The sequence below is a fragment of the Peromyscus californicus genome, unplaced genomic scaffold (assembly GCF_007827085.1).
Source record: "Peromyscus californicus insignis strain IS unplaced genomic scaffold, ASM782708v3 Scaffold_22__1_contigs__length_63687245, whole genome shotgun sequence".
Classification (NCBI taxonomy): domain Eukaryota; kingdom Metazoa; phylum Chordata; class Mammalia; order Rodentia; family Cricetidae; genus Peromyscus; species Peromyscus californicus.
Window position 1 is genome coordinate 51,400,645 of NW_026294525.1, and position 25,846 is coordinate 51,426,490.

The 25,846-nt window shown below is 34.5% G+C and overlaps 1 protein-coding gene across 7 annotated transcripts in view; it reads left to right on the forward strand.

Annotated features, from left to right (window-relative positions):
• Grik2 (glutamate ionotropic receptor kainate type subunit 2) overlaps nucleotides 1-5,537 on the forward strand; it is a 631,845-nt gene extending 626,308 nt beyond the window's left edge. For 5 of the 7 annotated variants that reach the window (XM_052751379.1, XM_052751385.1, XM_052751380.1 and 2 more), the window contains one exon: nucleotides 3,832-5,537. In XM_052751379.1, the coding sequence (XP_052607339.1) occupies nucleotides 3,832-3,996 (165 nt within the window). In that variant the 3' untranslated portion in view covers nucleotides 3,997-5,537. Of the gene's footprint in view, nucleotides 1-105; nucleotides 193-1,533; nucleotides 1,673-3,831 lie in introns of all 7 variants that reach the window. The other 2 variants (XM_052751382.1, XM_052751381.1) reach the window with 2 other exon arrangements.
• Nucleotides 5,538-25,846: the final 20,309 nt, after the last annotated feature.

Consider the following 25,846-nt stretch of genomic DNA (forward strand, 5'->3'; position numbering starts at 1 on the left):
ATAACAGGTTGTTTCATTCAATGTAGTAAATTTTATGAAGAGTTTTACTTATTTTAATGCAATTATCCATGCTAACAGCTGAAAGATTTAAATTTTCATTTTCAGGAATCTTCTATTTGGTTAGTGCCACCATACCATCCAGACACTGTTTAGTAAACTTTTGAAACTTTCTAAAAGAGGTTTTTAATGATGGTTAGTATCCTTGTCCCTTTCTTTTCCTTTGTGTAGTCTGTTACCTTAATGTGGAGAAACATTCACTGTTGTTTTCCCTGTAAGGAACGTCCCGCACTGAAGGACACACCACCCGGTTTCACCCCCACCCCAAGGGTTTGCAGGCAACTCCTGCCGCCCCTGCTCCCTTGGTCCTCTTCTCCGCCTTCCTTCCCCTCTGCTGTCCGTCTCCTTTCATCTTGCTCTTTCCTGTCATTCTTTCCCCCTCCTGTTTCCTTATGACAGTCTAGGAAAGTCATATTAAGTGCACATGAATATTTTAAAGACATTTCAAAGGTAAATAAAAGAAAATCCCAATCCATATTTAGAACTAAGAAAAGCAATTGGTCTCTCTTGAATGATATGAAATTAAAGCTATATTTAAACATTGTAGTAAATTTTTGGCAGCACAAACTAAAAGAATAAAGGCTCATGAAAAACTCTGTGTGATTTTTCTGGAGACACATAACACATATCTATTTGGGAATTTACAATTCAGACCTGAGGTAGATAAAGAGGGTAGCATGTTAAGAAATGAATAAAAATTAATCAGAACTCTACTTCAAATAAGGTTATCAAATTTATTTGGAGGTTGGAATGAGAAAAAAGAGGAGAAAACCTGTTGTCTTATAATGATTTTATTCATAAACAAAACCGTTTTTTGGTAATGGCACACTGATAGGTGAAGAAACTGCTAGAAATTTCAGCTCATTCAGAGAGAAAATTAACAAAATCGGTATTTTAAAATTATATGCTAAAGACTCTGATAAAGGTTTTTTCTATTTTGTACTTGCTTGGGAAATGAGGTTACAATTTACTGTTTATTTTAATAAATAAAAATGACTGGATATTTAGCTTAAGCAAGATTTTATCTATGCTTTATATTAACATTATAAATTTGATACTATATGACATTAATTAAATTAAAACTTTTCATACACATCCACGTATAGTCTGAAGCAAGCGCCAAATACCAAGAACTCAATACCTTATTATAATGAGACAGAATCTTTCCTAATAAAATATGTATGCACATTGATGTTTTTCCCATGAAAACAAGCAACCTAGCCTATTCCTTTAGCACAAAAATAATGTTTATATTTTGTTTTGTTTTGAAACCTATACAATCAAATAGTCTGAGGTTAAGATTGAAAAAGATGTTAAACATTAGCTGATATTTGAAAACTATATTAAGTAAAGCCATCTTTCAAATTATTTACATTCACATCTCATATCAGTTTTAAATGTCAATGGGATCAAGCTTTATCTTTGTTATATTAACTATATTATATTAATCAATTCTTCTATTAAATGTTTCAACAGAGAGTCAAGACTATCTTACCTCAAGACAATGTATTCCTCCCCCTTTTGGAGTCAGATTTTTCCATTTCTACCGTGTTGTCATCATCACCATCTTCATCATCATTATCATCATGTTGTTAATAAATACATCTAATAGAAGGTATTAAGCAATAAGCAACAGCGTTCCAATGTACCAGCTGGCAGTGGCATATAGAGCCTTAAATTAAAATGTCATGAACGTCAAAAGCTATAATTTCACACACAATACATAATTTCCAGGCAACAATTTTGTAATTCATGGGGAATTGATGGCCACCATCTAATCTTCACCCATTACAAGTGCTAATACATTAATTGTTTTACTATTTCAAAGTTACTAAAGTCTTAAAGATTTTCAATGTGTTTTATGAAGCTTCTAAGATGCAAACAAACCTTATGCAATGCATTTATAGTTACCTTAAAATAAAAATAAAACACTGGAGTCATGCACAGCTATAGTTAATTGGGTTGCTGTTTGAACAGCATATACGGTCATAAGCAACAAGAACTCAATCTCTTTGTACTTCATCAAGAGTGGAACACTGAAAACTCAGAGGCTAGAGATAAAAAAATGACAGGGTAGCACACTGAGGGAATAAAACTAAATTGAATGAAGATAAAGTAGCCTGTAGAAGAAGTTTCTGAATAAAACTTTAGTTGTACACTGAAGCAATAAATAGAGTCACACTAAGTTTTAAAGGGCTCAGCACAGCAAGTATCAGGACAAGAAGTCAGAGAGGATGGGGATGAACAGATGTGAAGAAAAGAGAAAGAATATGGAAATGTAGTAGGAATGTAGGTAATGACAAGGGGACTGATTCCAAGAGTTTTTGGTGGGAGAAAACAGGAGATACAGATTTGACGTGCTTCTTATATGTTGATAAGCATATCTTCTTCTACCTAACTTCACCTCCAGTGATTCAACAACAACAATAAAAAATACCCCAGGTTTAAAGAACCGTTTAGAAAAGGTGAGGATATACCATGAAGTAATAAAAAGACATTAGAGCTAGGTCAAAATCACAGAACTATAGAGAGGCTGTTTTACTGTGTGTGAGCAGTTGCAAGTCACTTTTTCTCTGAGTGCTTTGCACAGACACAGTGAGGCCTAAATAATTTTTAATGTCGTTTTGGTTGTCACAAAAGATTATACATGCAAAATGTTTTTAAAACATCAAATACATATGCTATAATTTTTTATCCTGTATCCTAAGATGATAAACTCCAAAGCAACAATGGCTATCTCAATAGTATGTCTTAAAATATCTACTATTATCTCATCATGTTTCATATCATCTTTTAAAATCTTGTGATTTTTCATGAATGTATACATTTGTATCTTGTGTACATTTTGATTTTTGCCCAGAAGATCCTAATTTCAGTCTCAGATCACTTAAATTTCAACTATTGAATTAAGTTGGTTCAGGGATCTGTCCTCTGTGTGTCTTAATCAAGTGAGGAAAGAGATTAACAAAATTTTATTTCACAATAATAACTCTAATATGAATAGCCAGAAGCTGTACTAATGAGCCCTCAATATTCATGCAGAATTAGTGGAAAATTTATTGCCAGTAAGATGAAAATCATAGTTATCCTTTTCTCCTGGGGTAAACTATTTTTAGCTTTCTGTTATGAAGGCATTGATAATGAATTACAGATTATGTTTGTTTGGGTGTTAAAAATTTGACAATTTCTCATTTCATGATTGTATCATGTATGTTTCTAGTCACTGTCAATGTTGTATAGGTATAATAATAGCAAAGCCTGTAATTAAATTCCAGAAATTTTATTTATGTTTTATGTTTGTCTGAGTGCAATTTTTGTTGTTTTGAGTTAAACAATGGAGAAACAATGTTTAGAGAAAATTTGTGTATATCACCTTGTAACCCAAAAAGTACATTTTCTATTATATTTAATTAGAAAACACTATTGAGTATCAGGTAGAGATTGGTTTGTGTTTAAATTCTAAGGTAGATATCAACATAATACTAATCAACTTTACATAGTATCATAAGAATATCTAATTCAATATATTTTAATAACAGAAATGATTAATGGAGAGATTATTTTACTACCAGGTGGCAAATTTCTTTAAACTAGCCAAATGATGTAATACTCTCATTCTATGTGTCTTCTATTAAAATGTAATAATTTGTTTTAATCATCATGAAGTAATCTAAATGTTTTAGGCTGGCAGGCTGGCCAGTCTGTGAGAATGACTATAATATTATGTCCATCTGTCACTTTTATAATGTCCAATCTCTCTGTGTTCTTCTGTAGAGGTCCTTCTGTAGTGCTATGGTGGAAGAACTGAGAATGTCCCTGAAGTGCCAGCGTCGGCTAAAACATAAGCCGCAGGCCCCAGTCATTGTGAAAACAGAAGAAGTTATCAACATGCACACATTTAACGACAGAAGGTTGCCAGGTAAAGAAACCATGGCATGAAGCTGGGAGGCCAGCCACCCAAGCACAAACTGTCGTCCTTTTTTTTTTCCAAACAATTTAGCGAGAATGTTTCCTGTGGAAATATGCAACCTGTGCAAAATAAAATGAGTTACCTCATGCCGCTGTGTCTATGAACTAGAGACTCTGTGATCTGAGCAGTTGCAGTGATCAGACTTGACTTACAAGCACCATGGATCAACCAAGTTACACGGGGTTACACTGTTTATCATGGGTTCCTCCCTTCTTTTGAGTGAATGTTACATGCAAATGTTGTGGCTGGTTTCAAATGCAGTCCAGGGAGAAACTGCAGGGTCCTTCTGAAGTTCAGCTGTTGCCAGGAGGCGGAATGTCGGTGCCCAAAAGGGTAACCAATAAAAATGTTATAATAATAAAAATGTGTGGAATCAGCAAAAATTGTAGTGTTGCAAGAAACAATACAGTCCCCTGGTCACCAAGACAATAGAAGCGATAATGTCACTAGCCCCCAGTACTCAGTATAATCATCATCCGGATAGACAACATGTGCTTACGGAGTGTGAAAGAGTGTAGTGGTATACACAGCAGAATTCCATAGATGTGGAACAGAAAGTAGACAGACCACCATCCGTTACTTTTCTTTCTTTTTCTTTTTTAATAATCTGTGTCATGAATTGAGATATAAATGGCAATTATGAAGGCAATAATGTTTTTTTCTTGAAATATTCACAGCAAGTACTTTAATAGGTGACCCAATCGGATTCCCACCTATCCCCCCAAAACCCATACCCTAAACTATACCAGAAATAAAGAAGCAACGGTTGGTTTAGAGATTCTGAGTTAAAGGATGATGTTTTGCAATCCTAATCATATATTGTACAACAGGGCTCAGTGTTGCTGGTGATGTGGAAGACTGAAGATTTCATTCTGACGTTCTGTATTGCCATTTGAAATTCTCATTCCTGATATAAAGACCTTGATGGAGCCTGGGCAGATTTCACTGATAAGGAATGGGGATATGTCACCTATAGAAAAGTACTGACAGAACTTTGAGGTGGACTGCATTTAATAATAGTCACAATGTTAAAAGAACAAAATTCTTGAGCAGTTTTTTTTTTCAAAAAATGTTCAGGTTTATTTGTGGAAATGCAAGATTTCTATGAAAATAGTTTTTGTATGGGAATTTTTGTAATACTTTTTATCAACAAAATAAGAACATGTGTTCCTGTCAGGGGTGTGATGTCAAGCATGAATGGTAGTGCGTGTGCACCACCAACGTTTGGTGAAAACTATTTTTATCACGAAAAAGGAATCATAGAAGAGAAATATTTTCAAGTTAGATAATATAAAAGCTAGGTGCACTACCACCACTGCTTACTATGCCACACCCCTGATTCCCACAAGGCGGATAACATATTGTAATGAATAATTGTGTGTAAAATGGTAAAAAGACACAGATCTCTTGACAACATTGTGAAAACAGTTGAGTGCACACAGTTTGCTGTTTGAATCCAATGCACAAAAATTTTAAAAAATCCATTAAAATTATGTCCATTTTACTTTCAGCTTTGGCTTTGATTTTCTCTTGCATGTGTAAATGGATGTAACATATGCTTTTGTATAGGAAGTGCACATCAGGAATTCTTAGGGTCTCAAAGTTAGTATCTTCTCAACTTCCCACAAAAAGGAAATGGCCAGCCTGAAGTTGCTGCCTGCTCTCTCTCTCTCTCTCTCTCTCTCTCTCTCTCTCTCTCTCTCTCTCTCTCTCTCTCTCTCTCTCTCTCACACACACACACACACTGTTTTTAGACTTAGGGTAACTGGAATGAGAAAAACCATGGTTGTGGAGACACAACCTTGTCCATTTTTAATTGGAAATTGACTATATTAATTGTTCTGCATTGTGCTTTGTAATGATCACTTACCTATTTGAAGTTCCACTCATATCTAATTTATAAATTTATTATGCATTGACTATTCAATAAAGTTCACAAGAGGAACAAAGAGAGACAGTTTCAGTATTAATATTAGTAATTAATTTTATATCTTAACACATTAGTAGAAACTGTAAAACACAAAGTATAACAGATTTATGCTTTGAAAAACAAATCTATAAGATTAAATTCATTTCCCTGATTAATTAGTTCTAAACATGAAATTATAATCTGAGTCTCTGACAGAAAACCATTGGCAAAATTTCATGAAATGTTTCTTAAAATACTCATAGTTACATAATCAAATTGCCACAATTTAATTAAAATGTATACATGTGAGTGCTTTAACTATTTTTGTACTAAGATTATTATCATACTTCACCTACTATTTTGTTCATGTTACAATTTTAGAGTTATACAAATCACTGCTAAAAATTTCAGTACTGGTATGTTTACTGATAAACAAGTTCAAATAACATAAAAGTATTTTTAAAAAACAAATTTTAATTCTTTTGAAAATGTTAATTTTTACAGTAAAAATACCTTCAATATTAATATCATAGGGAAATTCCATGAATATATTGAATCTGACATGTAGAATTAAGAACATTTCTTAAACATGTTTTAAAGAAATAATTCTAAACATTTTTGATAATCTCATATATGTGGATAATGCTAATTTTTTAAGCAGATTTTAATTTGATTTTAAAGTACTTTATAAACTTCAACTTATCACTATGTTTACTAATCTTAAACATTGGGCATAAAATTAAAACTTTATTGTTAAGTAGTCAGAAGATAATGACTTTGATGTCCAGTAAATTTGATAATGATTTTATTAAAATATTAAATTAAAGAGTTTTTAAATATGTAGCAAGCTTACAGTATTTTAACTTTAAAAATAATTTTGGATATTTATAGTATATATCCTTTACAATTCTAATTCCTAAGGGATGTCTACATAACGACCAGATATTTTCCTATATTAGGTGCTATATTAAGTACATATATGAGATATTAATTTTGGTTGTAATAAATGAAATTCCTAATTACTTTCAAACCTAATATCAAACAATGAAGTGAAATTCTCTGAGAAGAAAGCCTATGAGAGTCACCATCATTTTCTAGAGGAAAAGTTTTAGAAATCCAAGGAAACACCTGCTCTACTCATCATCATAACTTGTGACTTGAGAGGATGAATGGAGGCACATGGACTACAGCTATAGAAATCCAGCAGGATGAAGACACTAGAGATTTAAACTCACGTACACTGCAACTGAATAACCTGAGTCTCTGTGGGAACACCAAAGAAATGCACACAGTTACTACTGAACAACCCTAACCTTTACTGGAACACAAGGGGAATATAGTCTAGTTTATAAATGTATAAAATGGAGAAAGATAGTTTATTGATGACAATGTTTCAGATATTTTGTTGCTCATTTATTTGTATATAAGTGCATAGGTAATAAAAGTACAAATTCCATAGGCACCATTATTGAGTGTTATGTGTACTAAACACTACTGACTTCAAAGTATTTTAGGATCATGAACACTTTTGATGTCTGTTTATTATGAAACATATTGTACTTGGAGAAAAGTGCATAGATACACAGAATTCTGGATTGTCATTTTAGTGCTGTCCACAGTTGTTGTGCCGTTGAGTCCAGGCTCACTGAAGGTACTCTAGTTTGCTGATGTTGGCAGAGAAGATGTAGCAGTGTTAGAGCATAAAAAATAAAATAAACCCATCTGTGTTGGACTATGTCAATAGAGTGTGCACAGTATTGTAGAGAGACTGTCTTGGGATTTAGTGTCACCTTCTAAAGGTAGAACAATAACAATGAAGATTTGGGTTATGTCTGTCTTTAATGTATGTAAAATTTGAGTCACTCTTCTCCACTGTGAGCTAAAAAGTAACCAGATCTTCTGCATGTGATTGTGAAGTCTTCTTTACCTTGTCTTCTAGTGATGCTATTTGCCTCATTGATGTAATGATTCTCTCCTTTCCCATAACCTATATCATTTATTTATTTATTTGATTAATTCTTAAATTTTGGTAGCTTTTATAGGAATGCTGAATATGCCCATTGGTTTTAGATGCTTTATGTATAAAAACACTTTTATTCTACCATTATTCTTAATAATTTGGCTATGCTTTGATTCTTATGAAGACATTTGTTTTCTTTTCCCTTTTCTTCATCCCCTTCTATCTCTTCTTTTCTGCTTCTCAGCCTCATTTATGGACTTGACTTTTCTTATCTGTTCCTTTAATGTTTAGACTATTGTGGAAAACCTGAAGTCATGGACATTCAGTCACAGTTTTTGGGATTCTCTTCCTCCTCCTCCTCCTCCTCCTCCTCCTCCTCCTCCTCCTCCTCCTCCTCCTCCTCTCTGTGTGTCTGTCTATGTCTGTCTGTCTCTCTCTTATCCTAGATGTGTATCTACTGTTCTAGCCCTTGCTAGACTTTTCAATGTAGCTACTTTTTTCAATTTCATGAAAAAAAAGTTTGAAATAATTCTCTATTCTCTTCTCTTTATCCTTTTCTTTGTTCTCTCTACACTTGTTCTTGTGACTTGCAGTTCAGCAACTTCGAAGCTTCAGTGTTTTTGATTTGCTATTTTTCCCTATCTCTTTTCTAAGTCTCTGTTCTAAACATTTCTTGAGTTTCTCCCATCTGTGAAACTATTTTAGTTTTTGTGAGTTCCTGTTTAGTGCCTCTGCAAAAGACATTTTCTACCTAAGCTTTTTTCAATTGTCTTATTTGGCTTGGGGTATTATTGAGACATTAGTTAATGATTTGTCCTTCCCTCTACTCCTCCCGTCCTCCCCATCTCCCCTACCATCTTCCTGTCTCTCTCATTCAAAAGGAACAGACTTCTAAGAGATGAAAATGAAACATAACAAAATAAAATATGAGATTAAACAAAATCCATCACATGGAAATTGAACAAGGGAATCAGCAGGAGGAAAGGAGCCCAAGAGAAGGTACAAAAGTCTGAGACCCACTCATTTACTTTGCTTAGTTGAATTCTCAGTGGTTCTCAACCTGTGGGTCACAACCCCTTCTAGAATTCACAAGGGTTGCCTGAGACATTTGGAAAACACAGATATTATATTATAGTTAATAACAGTACTGAAATTACAGTTATGAAGTAGAAACAAAAATAATGTTATGGTTTACTGTATTAAAGAGTTCCAGCATTAAGATAATTGAGAATCACTAAATTTTGCAGGGTCTTGTTCTGTTGTCCTTCATACCCTCTGGCTCTTTCGCTCTTCCAACCTCATCCTCCACAGGGTTTCTCTGAGCTCTGAGGGGAGGGATTTTTTGGAGACAAGGTCTCGAATTTTGTGAAACGTCATTAGTTAACTCTTATGTCATCTTTATGATGATGTAAAGTAGAACAAACGTCACACCGGAAACTTTGTTTTAGTATATTGTGAGAGAATGCTTATCTAACTTGAGTGATACTGTAGCTGAATATATGTGGGCTATTTATTGAGAAATAGTTCAAAATACCTCTGTTCCTCCCATGAACCTTGGACATAATAGATTTCCCTAAGAGGTGTCTTTTAATTTTGTTACTAAAGTCTAAAAGTCCTGACCATCAATATTTCAACCATCAGAGAGTAAAGGGATCGAGACCACAAAATTCTGCCCTGTCAGTGAATAAACCAACTTTTTTTTGCCCCATTTGTGCTCAAATTTTATCTATTGGTTATGTCTGGTGTGTTCCACACTGGAGTCTGTGTTTTTCTCTTTTAAAAATATTTGAAAATAAACACATACAATTTTTATGTGCTAGATTAAAAAATAAGAAAAGCTACAGTTGTCCAATTTTGTTGAAAGACTCCTTGTTTTTTGTTTTCTTTTGTAATATTATTAAATTGATTCTGTGTATCTGTTTCCCATTCCTTTGTGGTTTTTCTGACATAACTGAGTGACCTCAGACTTTCTCTCAGCCCATTTTGAACTGTACTATGCACAGTTCTACATCTGTGCATTGGTATATCACTTGTTGACATGGCCATTGGCTTCCAACTCCTCATTGCCTTTTCTCCTCATTGTTCTTGATATTTGATGCTTAAAACTTTCTCACTATTGGAATTTTATTGTTGCATACAGAACAAAATTTGATGCACATAATTATCATTTACTCTTGTCTGGAAAAAGAACTCTTTCTTTAGCAATCATTACTCAGGAATCTAGTTTTGAAGCAAATTAAATGTGTAATGACTGTGTTCATATTAAGTGTGTACAGAATAGGATTAGTTCTTAAAATTAAAAAGAATATGTCTCTGTTACTGTTTTCTTCTTATCAAATGTTTTATAACTCTGTGTAAGAAAAATGCGTTTACAATTCAAATGAGTTTTACTTTCATGGAAATACTGTACCCAAATGGAATGTAAGAACACTTCTGATAAACAATTATTTCTATTTTAGTATTTGTTAAATAGTGCTAAATTTGGAATCTACTTGATATATATCTCGAGGGCATATCTCTAATTCAAATCATTACAATTTTGATGTAATAAAACTTAAAAAAACATAATAAAACGTAGATTAGAAAACTTTCTTTGAGAACTACCTCAGACTGCAAGGTTTTAAGAACCCTAGTTAATGTATTTCCTCACACTCTCTTCCATTCACATTTATTATGAGCTCAATTTAAAAGCAACATTAAACAATACATCTCTGACTCTTCCTAAAAATAGTCACTACTTCCTAAATTTTAATGGAGATTCCCACATTATACTATAGTACTGACAGTTGCCAATATTTAGATGTAAGATTAATTTCTATCACTTAATATCTAACTAAATATATTTATTTTTGGTTTTCAAGACATGATTTCTCTGTGTAACAACTCTGGCTGTCCTGGAACTTGCTTTGTAGACTGACTGGACTAAAACTCACATAGATTCACCTTCCTCTACCTCCCAAATGCTGAGATTAAAGGTGTGTGCCACCACTGCTCAGCACTAATAAAATATCATTAACTTATTGAAAAAAATTATATCTTTTCATTTTAGACAAAATAATAAGTAAAATATTAAAAGATACATTTTGCTCATCATTTTAAACTATTTTTATAATTTACCATGTGTTTTGGTGTCTTTTTAAATATTTGTACAGTTTAAGATAAACATTCTGGCTCCTGACAGGGCATGTGAAGGTGTGTGTACATTCATGTTTGTATGTCATGTGTGTATATATGTATGTGTGTATATATATGTATGTATAATTGCTAGAAGAAATATATGGGTGTGTCATGTGTATATACATGTGTGAGTATGTGTGTTTGTATATATGTATGTATGTATATCTGCTAGAAAGAAGTACTGAAGGAAAGAATATGTTTTTTTTCCCCATAAGGGTATTTCTCACACATTATATATTCAACCAGTCAGAAATTAGTTAAGTAGCACCTTCTTATAAGGGAAGCTGGGGAATGTAGACATTAATTCATGCAGAAATATGCTAGATAAAATCAAAGGCTTTGCCACTGAAGATAATTTGGAAATAGAGGAAAGTGTTTGTGATCTTGGTTGTCCTGGTATTTCTGGGATCTCATTCTTGTTTGCATACTCTGCCTTGTTTTGCTGGCCACTTTCTTTGCTTAATTATAGTAGCTTTGATGATGACCCTTCTTCAGTTAATCAGTTCTTTCTAATCTTAATGGTTTGTTTCACATTTTCTATAGCTCTTTTTCTAACATAGTGGTTCTCAGTCTTCCTAATGCTTAGACTGTTTAATACAGTTCCTTATGCTGTGGTGACCCCAACCACAGAATTATTTTCATTGCTACTTCATAGCTGTAATTTCGATACCGATATGAATATTACTGTAAATATTTTTGGGGAAAGAGGTTTGTCAAAGGGGTCGTAACCCACAGGTTGAGAACACTTGCAGAATGCTAAATTTTCTTATATGGCACTCTTGAAATTTAGAAAGAAAAGAAAACACTTGATAGGTTCTCTGGGCATCTTTTATTTAGTTATTTATAATGTCTATTTTATGTAAGCAATTCTTCTACTTCCAAGAAATCCTTTTCTATTCTTTGACAACATAGTAACCATGATGAAAGTTGACATTTGTCAAGACTATGAAAACTTATATCCTTATTGGTTTATATTGAACATCCCAACATGGAGAGAGGAGTTCCCAAGGCCCCACCGTGAGTTCAAGAACTATTGGCAGTTAGTGTTCCTGAGGGAGAGTCATATTTTTTTAGGGATGTAGCCACTGGCAAGTTGCTAATGCAGAAATGGATGACACCATACACAAAAGTGGAGGCCACAAGGAGCTGGAGGGGGGGAGGAGGGGATAGGTGTGCTCAAATTATATTGTATGCATCTGTAAATTTCTCAAAGAATTAAAAGTAATAAATCAGTTAACATACATTGAAAATCAGAACTTGTGGTACTAATGATGATTAAAATGAGTCTTGATGCCTCCTGTCATGGTATCAGAGGAGAAAGACCTTAATAAAATATGCTAATAACTGTATAAACAAAAGCTGAAAAGTGCTTTTACAAGAAGAGGTCCCTTTAGTCAGACTCTGTTGTCTGATGATATGTCCTTCACTATCTAACCAAACTGGTCAATTTGATAATTAAAAATATAAAAATTATGTATTTATAAGGATAAATAAGGTATTGACATAATGCCATTCCTAACAAGAATACCTAGTTTCTGTTACCTTTATTGCTGTTTATATGCTCTTTGATATAATGGTATATGGTATATTATTAGTTACTGATATTATGTTACCCATCTCGGGAATTTCTTATTATGTGCAAAGTAGGAATCCCTGATTTACCTGTTTTCTATGCAGTAAGTACGCACCAGGGACAGATCCTGATCCCACTGCCAGGGGGCCCCTCAAGCAGACCAAGCTACACAACTGTCTCCCTAGGTAGAGGGCCCAGTCCAGTCCCATGGAGGCGCCACAGATGTTGATCCAAAGTTCATGAGTTCCCACTAGCTTGGTTTGATTGTCTCTGTAGGTTTCCCCATCATGATCTTGATGACCCTTGCTCATAGAATCCCTCTTCCCTCTTTTCAACTGGACTTCTAGAGCTTGGCCTGGCTCTTGGCTGTAAATCTCTGCATCTGCTTTCATCAGTTACTGGATGAAGGCTCTATGATGACAGTTGGGGTATTCACCAATCGGATTACTGGGGTAAGCCAGCTTAGGTACTTTCTCCACTATTGCTAGTAGTCTAAGCTGGGGTCATCCTTATGGATCCCTGGGAACTTCCCTAGCACCAGGTTTCTCCCTATCCCCATGATGTCTACCTCTATCAAGGTATCTCTTTCATTGCTCTTCCCCTCTGTCCTGTTCCAGCTCAAACACCCTGTTTCCTTATGTTCTCATCCCCCATCCCTCTATTGCCTGCCCTTACCCCCAGTTTACTTATGGAGATCTCATCTATTTCCCCTTCTCAGGATGATTCATGGGTACCTCTTAGGGCCCTCCTTGTTAGCTAGCTTCCCGGGAGCTGTGGTTTATAGTCTGATTATCCTTTGCTTTCTATCTAGTATTCACTTGTGAGTGAGTACATACCACGTTTGTCTTTCTGAGTCTGGGTTAACTCACTCAGGATGATATTTTCTAGTTATACTAATTTGCCTGCAAATTTCATGATGTCATTGTTTTTTACAGCTGAGTAGTACTCCACTGTGCATATACACCACATTTTCTTTATTCATTCTTTGGTTGAGGGGCATCTAGGTTGTTTCCAGGTTCTGGCTATTATGAATTATGTGGCTACGAATGTAGTTGAGCAAATGTCCTTGTGGTATGATTGAGCATACCTCAGGTATATGTCCAAGAGTGGTATCATTGGGTTTTGAGGTAGATTGATTCCCAATTTTCTGAGAAAACACCATACTGATTTCCAAAGTGGCTGCACAAGTTTGCACTCCCATAACAGTGGAGGAGTGTTCCCCTTGCTCCACATCCTATCCAACATAAATTGTCTTCAGTGTTTTTGATGTTAGTCATTCTGACAGGTTTGAAATGGTATCTCAGAGACATTTTGATTTGCATTATCCTGATGACTAAGAATGTTGAGCAATTCCTTAAATATCTTTCAGCCATTTGAGATTCTTCCATCGAGAATTCTCTATTTAGCTCTATAGCCCATTTTTTAATTGGATTGTTTGGTATTTTGGTGTCTAGTTTCTTGAGTTCTTTATATATTTTGAAGATCAACCATCGAGTTCTTCATATATTTTGAAGATCCAATGCATTCAAGGATACTTGCTACTTTCTCTTCTATAAGGTTCAGTATAACTGGGTTTATATTGAGGTCTTTGATCCACTTGGACTTGAGTTTTGTGCATGGTGATAGATGTGGATCTATTTGTACATACAGGTTGACATCCAGTTATGCAAGCACCATTTGTTGAAGATGCTTTTTTTCCATTTACAGATTTGGCTTCTTTGCCCAAAATCAGGTGCTCATAGGTGTGTGGGTTAATTCAGGGTCTTCCATTCAATTCCATTGGTCCATATGTCAGTTTTTAATGCCAATACCAAACTGTTTTTATTACTATAGCTCTATAGTAGAGTTTGAGGTCAAGGATGGTAATGCCTCTAGAAGTTGCTTTATTGTACAGGATTGTTTTAGCTATCCTGTTATTTTGTTTTTGGTTTTTTTTCCCATATGAAGTTGAATATTGTTCTTTCCAGGTCTGTGAAGAATATTGTTGGGTTTTGATGGGCATTACATTGAATCTGTAGATTGCTTTTTAATAAGATTGTTATTTTTTACTATGTTAATTCTACCAATCAATGAGCATGGGAGATCTTTCCATTTCTGATATCTTCTTCAATTTCTTTCTTCAGAGACTTAAAGTTCTTGTCATACAGGTCTTTTACTTGATGATTTAGTGCCATGAATAACTCTTTATGTTCAACATACTTGAAGTTGAGGACCTTAGGGTTCATTACTGTGGGAACATAAAAGTCCACTACCTCTAACTACCAGAAGAAAATCCATGCCTTTCATGTTATAAATTTTATTTATTTATGTTATAAATATGAAGTACCTGAAACAGGCATCTGGTGGTAGTTTGGACTATAGGTAGGATAGCAATACATCAGTGTTCTTTCTTCCTGGAAGATCTACCTGACTCCTACATTAAAGATGGTTAGTTGTTTCACTCTTCAAACTTTACCCTAAAGTAGAAAAACAGGGTTCTGGGTCCATCCTTTCCATCACTGCTTTAAACAATACAGATTCAAAAAATACTTGGACCTTGCCATAGTGTACAAATGCAATAAATGTGAGGGGAATGAGGGAGATACCAGCCCGCCATCCAGGGAGCAGCATGTAATGGCACACAGGTAAAGCCATGGAACATGTGGCAGCATATAGAGTAACAGAAATGGGCTGAGTTTAAGTGTCAAATCTAGTCGGTAATATGCCTGAGCTAATGGCGAAGCAGTTTTAATTAATTTAAGCCTCTGTGTGATTATTTTATAAAAGGCTGCAAGACTGTGGTGAGACATTTGTCCTGACCTTGGGCCAGGTGGGACACAGAAAAACTGGCTACACACAAACTGCAAAATCTACTTATGAGTCTCACACACTTAGTGCTGACCTAGAAAAATTGAGGAGTATATATCAAATCCTGTGATGAGATATCTAATATTTGCATGTGTTTTATTTTCTAGGAAATGTCTACTTGAAAATTTCATCCATTTAAAGTGTTATTTAATGTTTTAAAGGACCCAAAGAGCCTAAATATGATTGATTTTGTATGACCTGTGATTTGCTTATATTTTCTATAAGTACCTTTTACCACTGTGTTATTTACATTTTACTTTGTTTAAAGTGTATTCTGATGAACAAAGGTTTGCTAATTTTAATGTCCAAATTATTGTTTTGCTGATTTGTTGTCAGAATCTTTAAACTATTTTAAAATTCTGCTTTCATTTAGTTACTCTTTATTAAATTAAATTAAGTTTTATCTTTGCCAATTTCATGCATGTAGACAAGGCATTCTAGTATTGTCCTTCTTCTGTCTTCTCTTATGTCCCTCTATCCCCACTACCATGGCTTTGTAGTTTGCAGCTGTAGACAATCATTCCTCCTCTCCCAGAATATTTCATAATCCATGAGGTCAGCCAGCAATGATTGTGGTCCATGAGCTCTTCCTTCCCTGATCCATGACTGACAGTTGACAGGGCTAGTTTTGTTCTGTCTGTTCATAACAAGGACAGCTGTGTCATGCCTTGAAGATGGCATATTATAGCTATCCTCCCTATGTTCTGGCTCTTACATTTTTTCTGCCTCCTTTTCTACAATGTCCCATGAGACTTGGTGTATAATTTTTAAACATATTTTTAATAATTTTATTTCTTTGATAACTTCATACATAAACACTATTTCACTCCTACATATCCCTCTCCACTTCCAAGTCCTCACATAGTTCCCTTTAATTTTATGATCTATTCTTTAATTTTTATTGATATACTATGTATATATACATACATTATATGCTTTTATAGTCAGCTATTAAGATTAAGATTCATATTAAAAGCCATCTATTTTCTGAACTTCCTTCCAGGAGACTTTCTTATCATCTTTTAGTAATTACCATAGTTACCTACAGACACAACTGCATTGTATTTTGTTATGTACTTATGTACTTGGCAAATGTTTACTAGACTCATTTATATTTCAGTGCCTATGATAACCATCAAGTTGCAAAGATGAACATAAAACATGGACTTTCCCCCAAAGACTAACAGTATAAAGAATCATAGAAGAAAACAAAGAACTTGAAATATTTCATGTCCCATGATCCTCAAAATATTTTGCTTAATATAGCTATCCTCCCTATGTTCTGGCTCTTACATTCTTTCTGCCTCCTTTTCCACATAGCTTACTTTAATTATAAACCTTTTTCTTAGCTTTCTTTCTCCTAGTTTCTTGATTTTTAATTGACTCTTCAGACTGCCAACAGACCTATTCAGAAAATATAATTTGATAATTTTATAATAGTAAATAGTATTTGTTTCAATGTTATGAAAGAATTAAATTTTGGAATTGATAAATTGGAATTGAACTAGAACAGAACTTCTTAACAATTCTGGCCTCTCTCACAAATTTTTGTATGTTTTGGGAATATATATGTGTGTGTACACATATATATGTTACATATATGTTTGTATATACATATATGTATATATATGTATGTGTGTGTATAAAATGAATGCACATTTTCTCATAATATATTATAGAAACTATAATCTTAATACAGTTCTTTGATTTACATAAAATTGTAGTTTAATAAAGATGATAAAAACTATTTTGCAAAGAGCTGTTTGTGCTCATTTATTTTTACTTAAGGAATTAATTTTTGCTTAATATTTGATACTGTAGAAGATGTATGAGTATATTTAATGGTTTTTCAGGATTGTTTGCCATTTTTATTCACAAATCATCAATACTAAAATGAAGTCTCACATAAATATATACCACAAATTATAAGAATACATTCAGGGTCATTCCATCAATTGTTAGAATTCTGTCCTAATCTCAAGTCAAAATTTATTTAACAATGTTTTATGAAATTTATTTCAACAAATTTAAACAGTTATATTTAAAATTAAACATTTCAGTGTGAAACAAATCAAATATATGCTAACGTGATTCTTCCATGGTGAGTAATAATAGAAAAATTTTAATGTTTTCTTTTGCACAATTAAACAGGTATATTTCTATAAGAGCCAAAAGCTCTAAAGAGCTTTTGCAATTACCTCAAGCCAAAGTGTTCCACACACAGTCTGTTAGCATTATTAGGCATGTCAGCATGAGTGTGCACACCGTGTGTTCAGAAGGAAGGCTGCAGTGATGTCATACAATACTGCACAAGTGAGCCTGCCAGAAACAGGATGAGTTCAGCAATTGATTTGGAATCAGTTATTGTTCATTTCTAATTCAGTAATCTTTTCTTTTTGCTGACATTTATGTGACCCTACACTAAGTTAAATGACCCAAAGTGTAAGAAAAAATAGATTAAAACTTAGGAATGAGACTTGCAAGTAACTGCAAATTGGAGGTCAGAGAGGTAGGTAGGTTGCATTATGCATCCAGAACAAACTTAGTGAGGTAAATGTGATAGAAGATGTCAATTGTTAACTATCATCTGGATTGTTAATAATCTTGACATTCATCTAATCAATTCAATGTCTTTCCTAATGCAGAAAAAATACTTGAAAGTGAAGCTATTTGTTCTACTTTTAGTCTTAAAATTCAATTTTTAAATTGTTTCATTATAAAGTATCAAATATCCACTAAAAGCATTTCATAAGCTTTATATTTGAAGAAAATGTTTCAGTGACTGACTCTACGTCAACAAAGGTGTGCTGATGATTTTGCTGCTTTATGCAAAAACTTTGTGTTTTAGCTTGTGAGGAGGAAACTTTCTCACCTGTGCAACAGTATCCTATTCTTGATGAAATTTCTATGGTGTCTGTGGTACTAGTTTGTGACTTACATATAGTAAAACTTACTACTCTCACCCTCTCTTACACATATCTCACTGTTGTCAACTCTTCCTCTTCTCTCTTTCTTGTGTTAGTGTAACTGGGTTTAAACAGCACTGTCTGGTGACCATAAATATACAACTATCTGGTGAAGCCTGAATGATTCACAGTGGATAATATTCAAAGATAATGACTCTAGTGCCTCCAGAGCCCATAAGTGGTCAATAGTTTGGGAGGGAGTAGCAGGCCCCCTTAAGTTTCACTCTATCCATGACTGCTTGTTGACAGGCACAACTTGGTGCAGGCAAATTCATCTGCTGTGTGTTGGTGACTGCAGTAGCTGTGTCATGCCCAGAAGATGCATTTCATCACTCTTCTCACTACTGTGGTTGGTTGTTTTTTTACTCTTTGACTTGTAGATTCTTTGACTCTTTTAGGGGGCCCACCAACCAGCTCCCAAATAAACACACATGGAGACTTATTCTTATTTATAAATGCCTGGCCTTAGCTTGGCTTATTTCTAGCCAACTTTTCTTAAATTATCCCATCTACCTTTTGCCTTCGGACATTTTCCTTTCCTTACTTCTGTAAATCTTACTTTCACTCTTACTTTGTGGCTGACTATGTGGCTGGTGGCTGGCAATGACCAACCTCCTCTCCTTTTTCTATTCCTTCCCCCCCCCCCCCGATTTTTCCTTCTATTTATTCTCTCTATGTGCCAGCCCTGCCTACCATTTCTCTTGACTTGCTATTGGCTGTTCAGCTCTTTTTTAGACCAATCAGGTGTTTTAGACAGGCAAAGTAACACAGTTTCACAGTTATACAAATGCAACATAAAAGAATGCAACAAATCTTTGCATCATTAAATAAATGTTTCACAGCACAAACAAATGTAACACATCATAAAACTCCACAATATTTCCCCCTTTTTGTCTAAATAAAAATTAAAGGTTTTAACTTTAATGTAGTAAAGCTACATAAAACAAAAATAGTTATCAAGTAAGAATTACATTTACAATATTTAGTCGATTTGCATTTAGCAAATTCAATGAAAATACTCAATTATCTATCTTTTATTAGTGATTCTTAAATTTTATACCTAATTTAATTTCTGTCATAACTAAGAAAAACTACAACTATAGCTATTTAGTCTTAAACTCCATCCAAGACCCATGAAGGATATACTATTAGTTTAGTAAACCAGAAGTGCATTGCACGCAACTTCCATAATGCTAGAAATGACAGAAATATTTGACTGCCTGCATAGTCACCCAAAGTTCCTCTGTAACATTGGGGCATCTGTCCTCAGCTTAAAGGCCCAGAATATCTGGCAGACTTTTAAGTGAAGCAGGAAATTTGAAAGACTGTCCTGTCTTCTATTGACAAAGCTCAGCAATCACTTTTCTCTGTGTCCTGCAGAGTATCTGGCAGACTCTTCTGTTTAGCAGGAATCTCAAAGAACTTTCCAAAATTTTTTTTGGCAAAGTTCAGCAGTCACTTTCCTGTGGGTCCTGTGTGCCCAGTCAACACAGCACACAGTCAAGCAGTCAAAGTAAAAGCAGTTTCTTGCCCAGATGGCTAGTCTTACCACACTGAAAGCAAGCTCCTATGGAGCTTTTTGATCTCCATCATCCTTTTATGAAGTAAATTGGTGCTGCTAGAAGCAGATGTGTCTCATTGTCTGAAAAGCCTTAAGTGAAAAAAAAAAAAACTTTTAAATGCCATATTCCATAGGTCTTTGAAGGGTTTGAAGACCGTTTATCTATCAAAAATATACCTATTTAATGTAAAAAATTTACCTAATATGACTTCAAGTTTGATTATTATATATTAATTATTAACCTCATTTTTTATACATTGCATTTATAAATGAACTGCATAAGCACAATACCTCAAACAAGAGTAGAAACATATATACAATATAACAAAATTAACCATAAATTTGTATCAATATCTCAAAATCCCTGCCAATTTAAAATATCTGAGATTAATAGTTGTCTTTTTACCCTATATTCCTATATTCCCTTAAGTGTAACAAACATCTATAACCCATCAAATATACAAAAGCCTCCCACAAACCAAACCTTGGGAATATAGACATCATTTTCTTTAGACTGCTTCCTATTTTCTGTGGGCAAAGGCATCCTTGGGAATCCATGAGAGAAAATTTGAGATAGTGACCAAGCCTGGAAAGACAAGCTATAACCTTTGTTCATGTATATCACCTGTCAAGATTCAGTTCTTCCCAAACAAACATAATCCATTTTAATCTGGAAGGAATCCACAACCTCTCACTTCCTGTGAAAACAAAAGCAAAACCTCTCTTCCAAAACAATGCATCTTTAAATTTCCATTTTACAAATACATTTTTTGACTTCCATCTTAAAGTTAAGGCATTCTTAAAGTATATAGGCTGGTTTAATTTTGTAGTCCTGCTCACGAGCCCATGTTTGCCAGCAGTTGTTGCTTGTCCATCAGCATTCAAAAAGTTCAAAACCAACACAGTAGTATATAGGAAAGAGACTCCCCACGTATTTCCCATCTTATGTGGCTTTTTTCTTTTATATTACTTTTACTTTTTCTTTAAAGACTTTACTTTGTTATTTTATTTATTTATTTATTTTGGTTTTTCAAGACAGAGTTTCTCTGTGTAACTTTGAGCCTTTCCTGGATCTCGCTCTGTAGACCAGGCTGGCCTCCAACTCACAAAGATCCGCCTGCCTCTGCCTCCCAAGTGCTGGGATTAAAGACGTGCGCCACCACTGCCTGGCTACTTTGTTATTTTTTAAACTATTTCTTTCTTTCTATGACTGTCTATACTCATATTCTTTCTTAAGGCTATGCACATTGTACAACACACTGGAACTTGTTTAGAGACTTTTTTCCATCTGGACCTCTTTTATTGCATATCTCTAGTCTGTTTTGACCACAGGAGCAAATGTTAACCTGCTAAGATACATTTAAATCCTCTGTGCATGCTTGGCTGGCTCCACCTGATTTTAGGTTGATGAAAGCCAAGCCTAAAGCTCATGGCCCCATTGGTGGTGGGTGAACAGAAACTACATTCAACTTTCCTAGCTGTAGGAAGCCAGTACCTATGCTGCATTTTTCTTTAGTGCTGCCCTGCCAGCTAAACAGCAGCCCCCATTAAAGGAGCTGTGTCCTTTTTGTTTTTTGTTTTTGTTTATTTTTTCAACTTTCTCAGCTCCTAGGGATATTCAGGAGCCCCACATTGGGCACCAAAATGTTGTTGGTTGCTTTTTTACTCATTGACTCTTTTGGGGGTCCCACTATCCAGTTCCCAAATAAATACACATAAAGGTTTATTCTTATTTATAAACGCCTGGCCTTCGCTTGGCTATTTCTAGCCATCTTTTCTTAACTTAAATTATCACATCTACCTTTTGCCTCTGGGATTTTTCCTTTTCTTGCTTCTGTATAGCTTACTTTCACTCTTACTCCATGGTTGGCTGTGTGGCTGTGTGGCTGCCCTCTTGTGACTTCCTCTCCTTTTCTTATTTATTTTTTTCTCCCAGATTTCTCCTTCTATTTATTCTATGTGCTAATCCTGCCTAACCTTTCTCCTGCCTCACTGTTGGCTATTCAGTTCTTTATTAGACCAATTAAGTGTTTTAGACAGACAAAGTAACACAGCTTCACAGAGTTAAACAAATGCAACATTAGAATGCAACACATTTTTGCACCATTAAACAAATGTCCCACAGTGTAAATAAATGTAACACATCTTAAAATAATATTCCACAACATATTACTTCCACCACATATTCTTTCTGCCCTTCTTCTGTGATTTTTTTTCGAGTGCTATGCATTCTGTTTAGGACAAAACACTCAACAGTCTCTAATTGTTAGCTCCTGTGATTGCCAAGGATCTCTGAATTCATAATACTCATGGGAAAGAGAAGATTCTTATAGGAATGATAAAAGTAGCATTTGTCTATGGTTGTAAACATAGATGTTTAAATAGTATGCATTTTTCAAAAATATACAATGACATCTCAGAAAAATAAAAGTCACTACTTGCTTTAATAAACAAAAATTAGTTGTATGGTTTTGGAAAAGACTACACAGGGGATTAGGAGACATGATTAGGAGACATGAAAAAATTTCACGAAAAATAATTTAAAATATTAAACAAATGTATTATTAAAATGTCATTAACATCACTAAATCAGAACAATGACCATATAGAAATATGAAAGAAAGTTTAGGTGAAGTTATCTTTTATTTTAAACTTTATAATACAACTGTTCTCAACCTGTGGGTCTAAACTCCTTTGAATAGAATGACCCATTCACTGGGGTTGTGTATTAGATATCCTGTATATCAGATGTTTACATAACAATTCATAATAGTCACACAATTACAGTTATAAAATAGCAATGATAATAATTTTATGGTTGGGGTCAATACAGCATGAGGAATTGTATTAAAGAGTCATAGCATTAGGAAGGTTTAGAGCCACTGTATAGTGGAATGACATTAATAAATCATGCCAACCTTACTCCTTCCATCACAAGGGATCCCACAGAAACTACTAACCTGTGCTCATTGGAGCTCACAGACTCTGGACCAATAGCCAGGGAGACACATGGGACAAACCTAGGCTCTGTACATATGTGTGACAGTTTTGTAGCTTGGCTTACTTATGAGACTCCTTGAATGGTCATTGAAGCAGTCAGCAGGAATCATTTGACTGTATTCACAATTTGGAAAAATATCAATTCTGTATGTGGGCTAGTAAGGGTTTGAGATAATATTTATATCAAGAAAAATACCTAAATGAGAAATAAGATCTCTGCAAGTAACATCAAAGCAAAATAACATGTAAAAGCAAATGAAAAGATGAAAAAACTTGGCCAAACTGAAAAATTACCACCTCCAATTAAAGGGCTTAAAGGGTAGAGGATATGATTGCTTCTGACATGAAGCTATAGGAAGCATCAAAGACAACTTCAGGTGTTTGAGGTTTATGTTTTACAATGGAGGAAAAATGTGATGTAACAAATTGATGAGGTTTATAATTTGCAGCTTTCCCACGTTGGCCCTAGTGTCATTATTGTGTTTATTTTCCTTGAAGGTATTTTTGAATACACACTCATAAGTACAGACAGACAGACACATCACACACACACAAACACACAATCACTCAATCTTCTTTTTCTTACTTCCATCCTCCTCTAATTTAGAAATCATAAATTAGATTCTTTTCTCTGTAATCCCAACACTCAGGAAGCTGATGCAGGAGGATTTTAGGCCAGCCTGTAATAGATGAGACCCTGTCTCAAAAATTCATGCAATCAAACAAAAAATTAATCATCTATATCCAGTGTAATACTAATGGCAGTGCACACTGGAATATTCTTTACATAAATAACTCTAACTATGTGCCTTTGGGCTATAGGGTTCTTGAATCAAAGATCAGTTACATTTGTATTTCCATCTCCTACCATGTTCCTCAGTGAGAAATTATTGCACACAGTATTCTTTGGATTAGAAATAAATGAAAAAGTCCATGGTTGACTACCAGAAATCTCTGTTTATTTTACAGTTTCAAAGAGGATCAGCAACCACCTGGTTTCCTGTTTTCAAAATACCTGGGTGTTGTTATCAAAGTAAAAGGTTGAGCCACAAGTTCTGAAGACATAGAAATGTTACTTCACTTGTGTTATGAATCATTGTCATTGGTATCCTTAGACCTATGGCTTTGGAACCTGTGTCTTTTATCTTGGTTCTATGTTCATGCAAATACCTATTGCTGTACTTTCCGAGTTTTTATTCCATCATCCTGTGAGATCACTGTCTGTGAGGAGAACCCTGTGATGGTGGAAAAACTCAGCCTGTGCTATACAGTTAAGAAGCCATAAGACACACATGACTTTAAGGACTGTGTCATGATTAGTATAAGTGATAAATAGAAATTATTATTTAATTTTAACTGCTTTAAATTGAAGTGTAGCTGGTGGTTTCACCCCGGGTCCTGCCAAGGCCCCGCAGTCCCACAGCCCACTTATAAAATAAACACACAGACACTTATATTATTTAAACTGTTTGGCCTAATGGCTCAGGCTTCCTTCTTATATCTTAAATTAACCCATTTCTATTAATCTATAAGTTGCCACATGGCTCATGGCTTACCAGTATCTTAACATCTTCTGATAGTGGCTGACAGCATCTCTTCTGTCCCAGCCTTCCACTTGCTCCTTCTCTTCTCTCTTTGTCCTGCCTATACTTCCTGCCTGGCTACTGGCCAATCAGCACTTTACTTATCAATCTACCATCCTCAGCACTTCCCCTTTTTGTCTTTTTTCAAAAAGGAAGGTTTCAACTTCAACATAGTAAAATTACATACAACAAAACAATTATCAAGCAAGAATCATAGCTACAACATCTAGTCTATTTGTATTTGGCAAAATTAAAGAAGCTCTCCTATCTGTCTTATATTTGTGAGTCTAAAGTTTTATATCCAACTTATCTTTTATCATAACTAAGGAAATTATAACTATCTAGTCTTCAACTACATCAAAGATCTCAGAAGGATATAATATTACCTGAGAAATGGGAGAAGGATGCAAACAACTTTCAGGAGTCTTGGGAGAGTAGACAGAGACAGCTGGCAGCCTGGACAGTCACCTAATGTTCCTTTGTCAAGTTGGGGCATCTGTCTTCAGCCCACAGGCCTAGAGTCTCTCGGTCATTTCTCTCTGTGTCCTATAGACTGTCTGGCAGTTTCCTCTGTGAAGCAAGGACCTGAAGGGCCATTTCACCAAGCAAAGTTCTGTGGTCACCTTCTTATGGGTCTTGCATGTCCAGTTGATCAAGCAGTCTAGGCAAGAGCAGTTTTTTGCCCAAATGACTATTTTTGCCATGAAGAAGATAAACTCCATATACAGTGTCTTTGATGCCCATCCTCCTCTCTGAAGTAAATCAGTGCTGCCAGGAGCAGACATGTCTCACTATCCAGAGAGTCTAAATTTTTTAAAACATTTTAAATGCCATATTTTTTAGGTCTTTGAAGTGTTTGAAGACCATCTATCTGTCTGAAATATATCTATATATACCTAGAAAACTAAACTAACATGACTATAAGTTTGATTATCATAGAAGACTAATTATAATTATCCATTACAATTTAAATGAGTTACATAAACATAATACCTCCAATGAGAGTAGAAATATATATACAGTATAACAAGATCAACTCAAATTTTGTATCAATAAACTAAAATCTATAGCAATGTAAAACATTTCTAAACAAGTTGTTGTTCTTTAAAAGTAGGTTCATTAATCTACCCTTTCATCCTATCATATCTATATAATATCCCATTTTCTTCTTTAGAAAGAGGTTGTATTTATAATCAACCTGTTTTCAATAACAATATTGATTTTTCTCTGTCCCACACCAGAA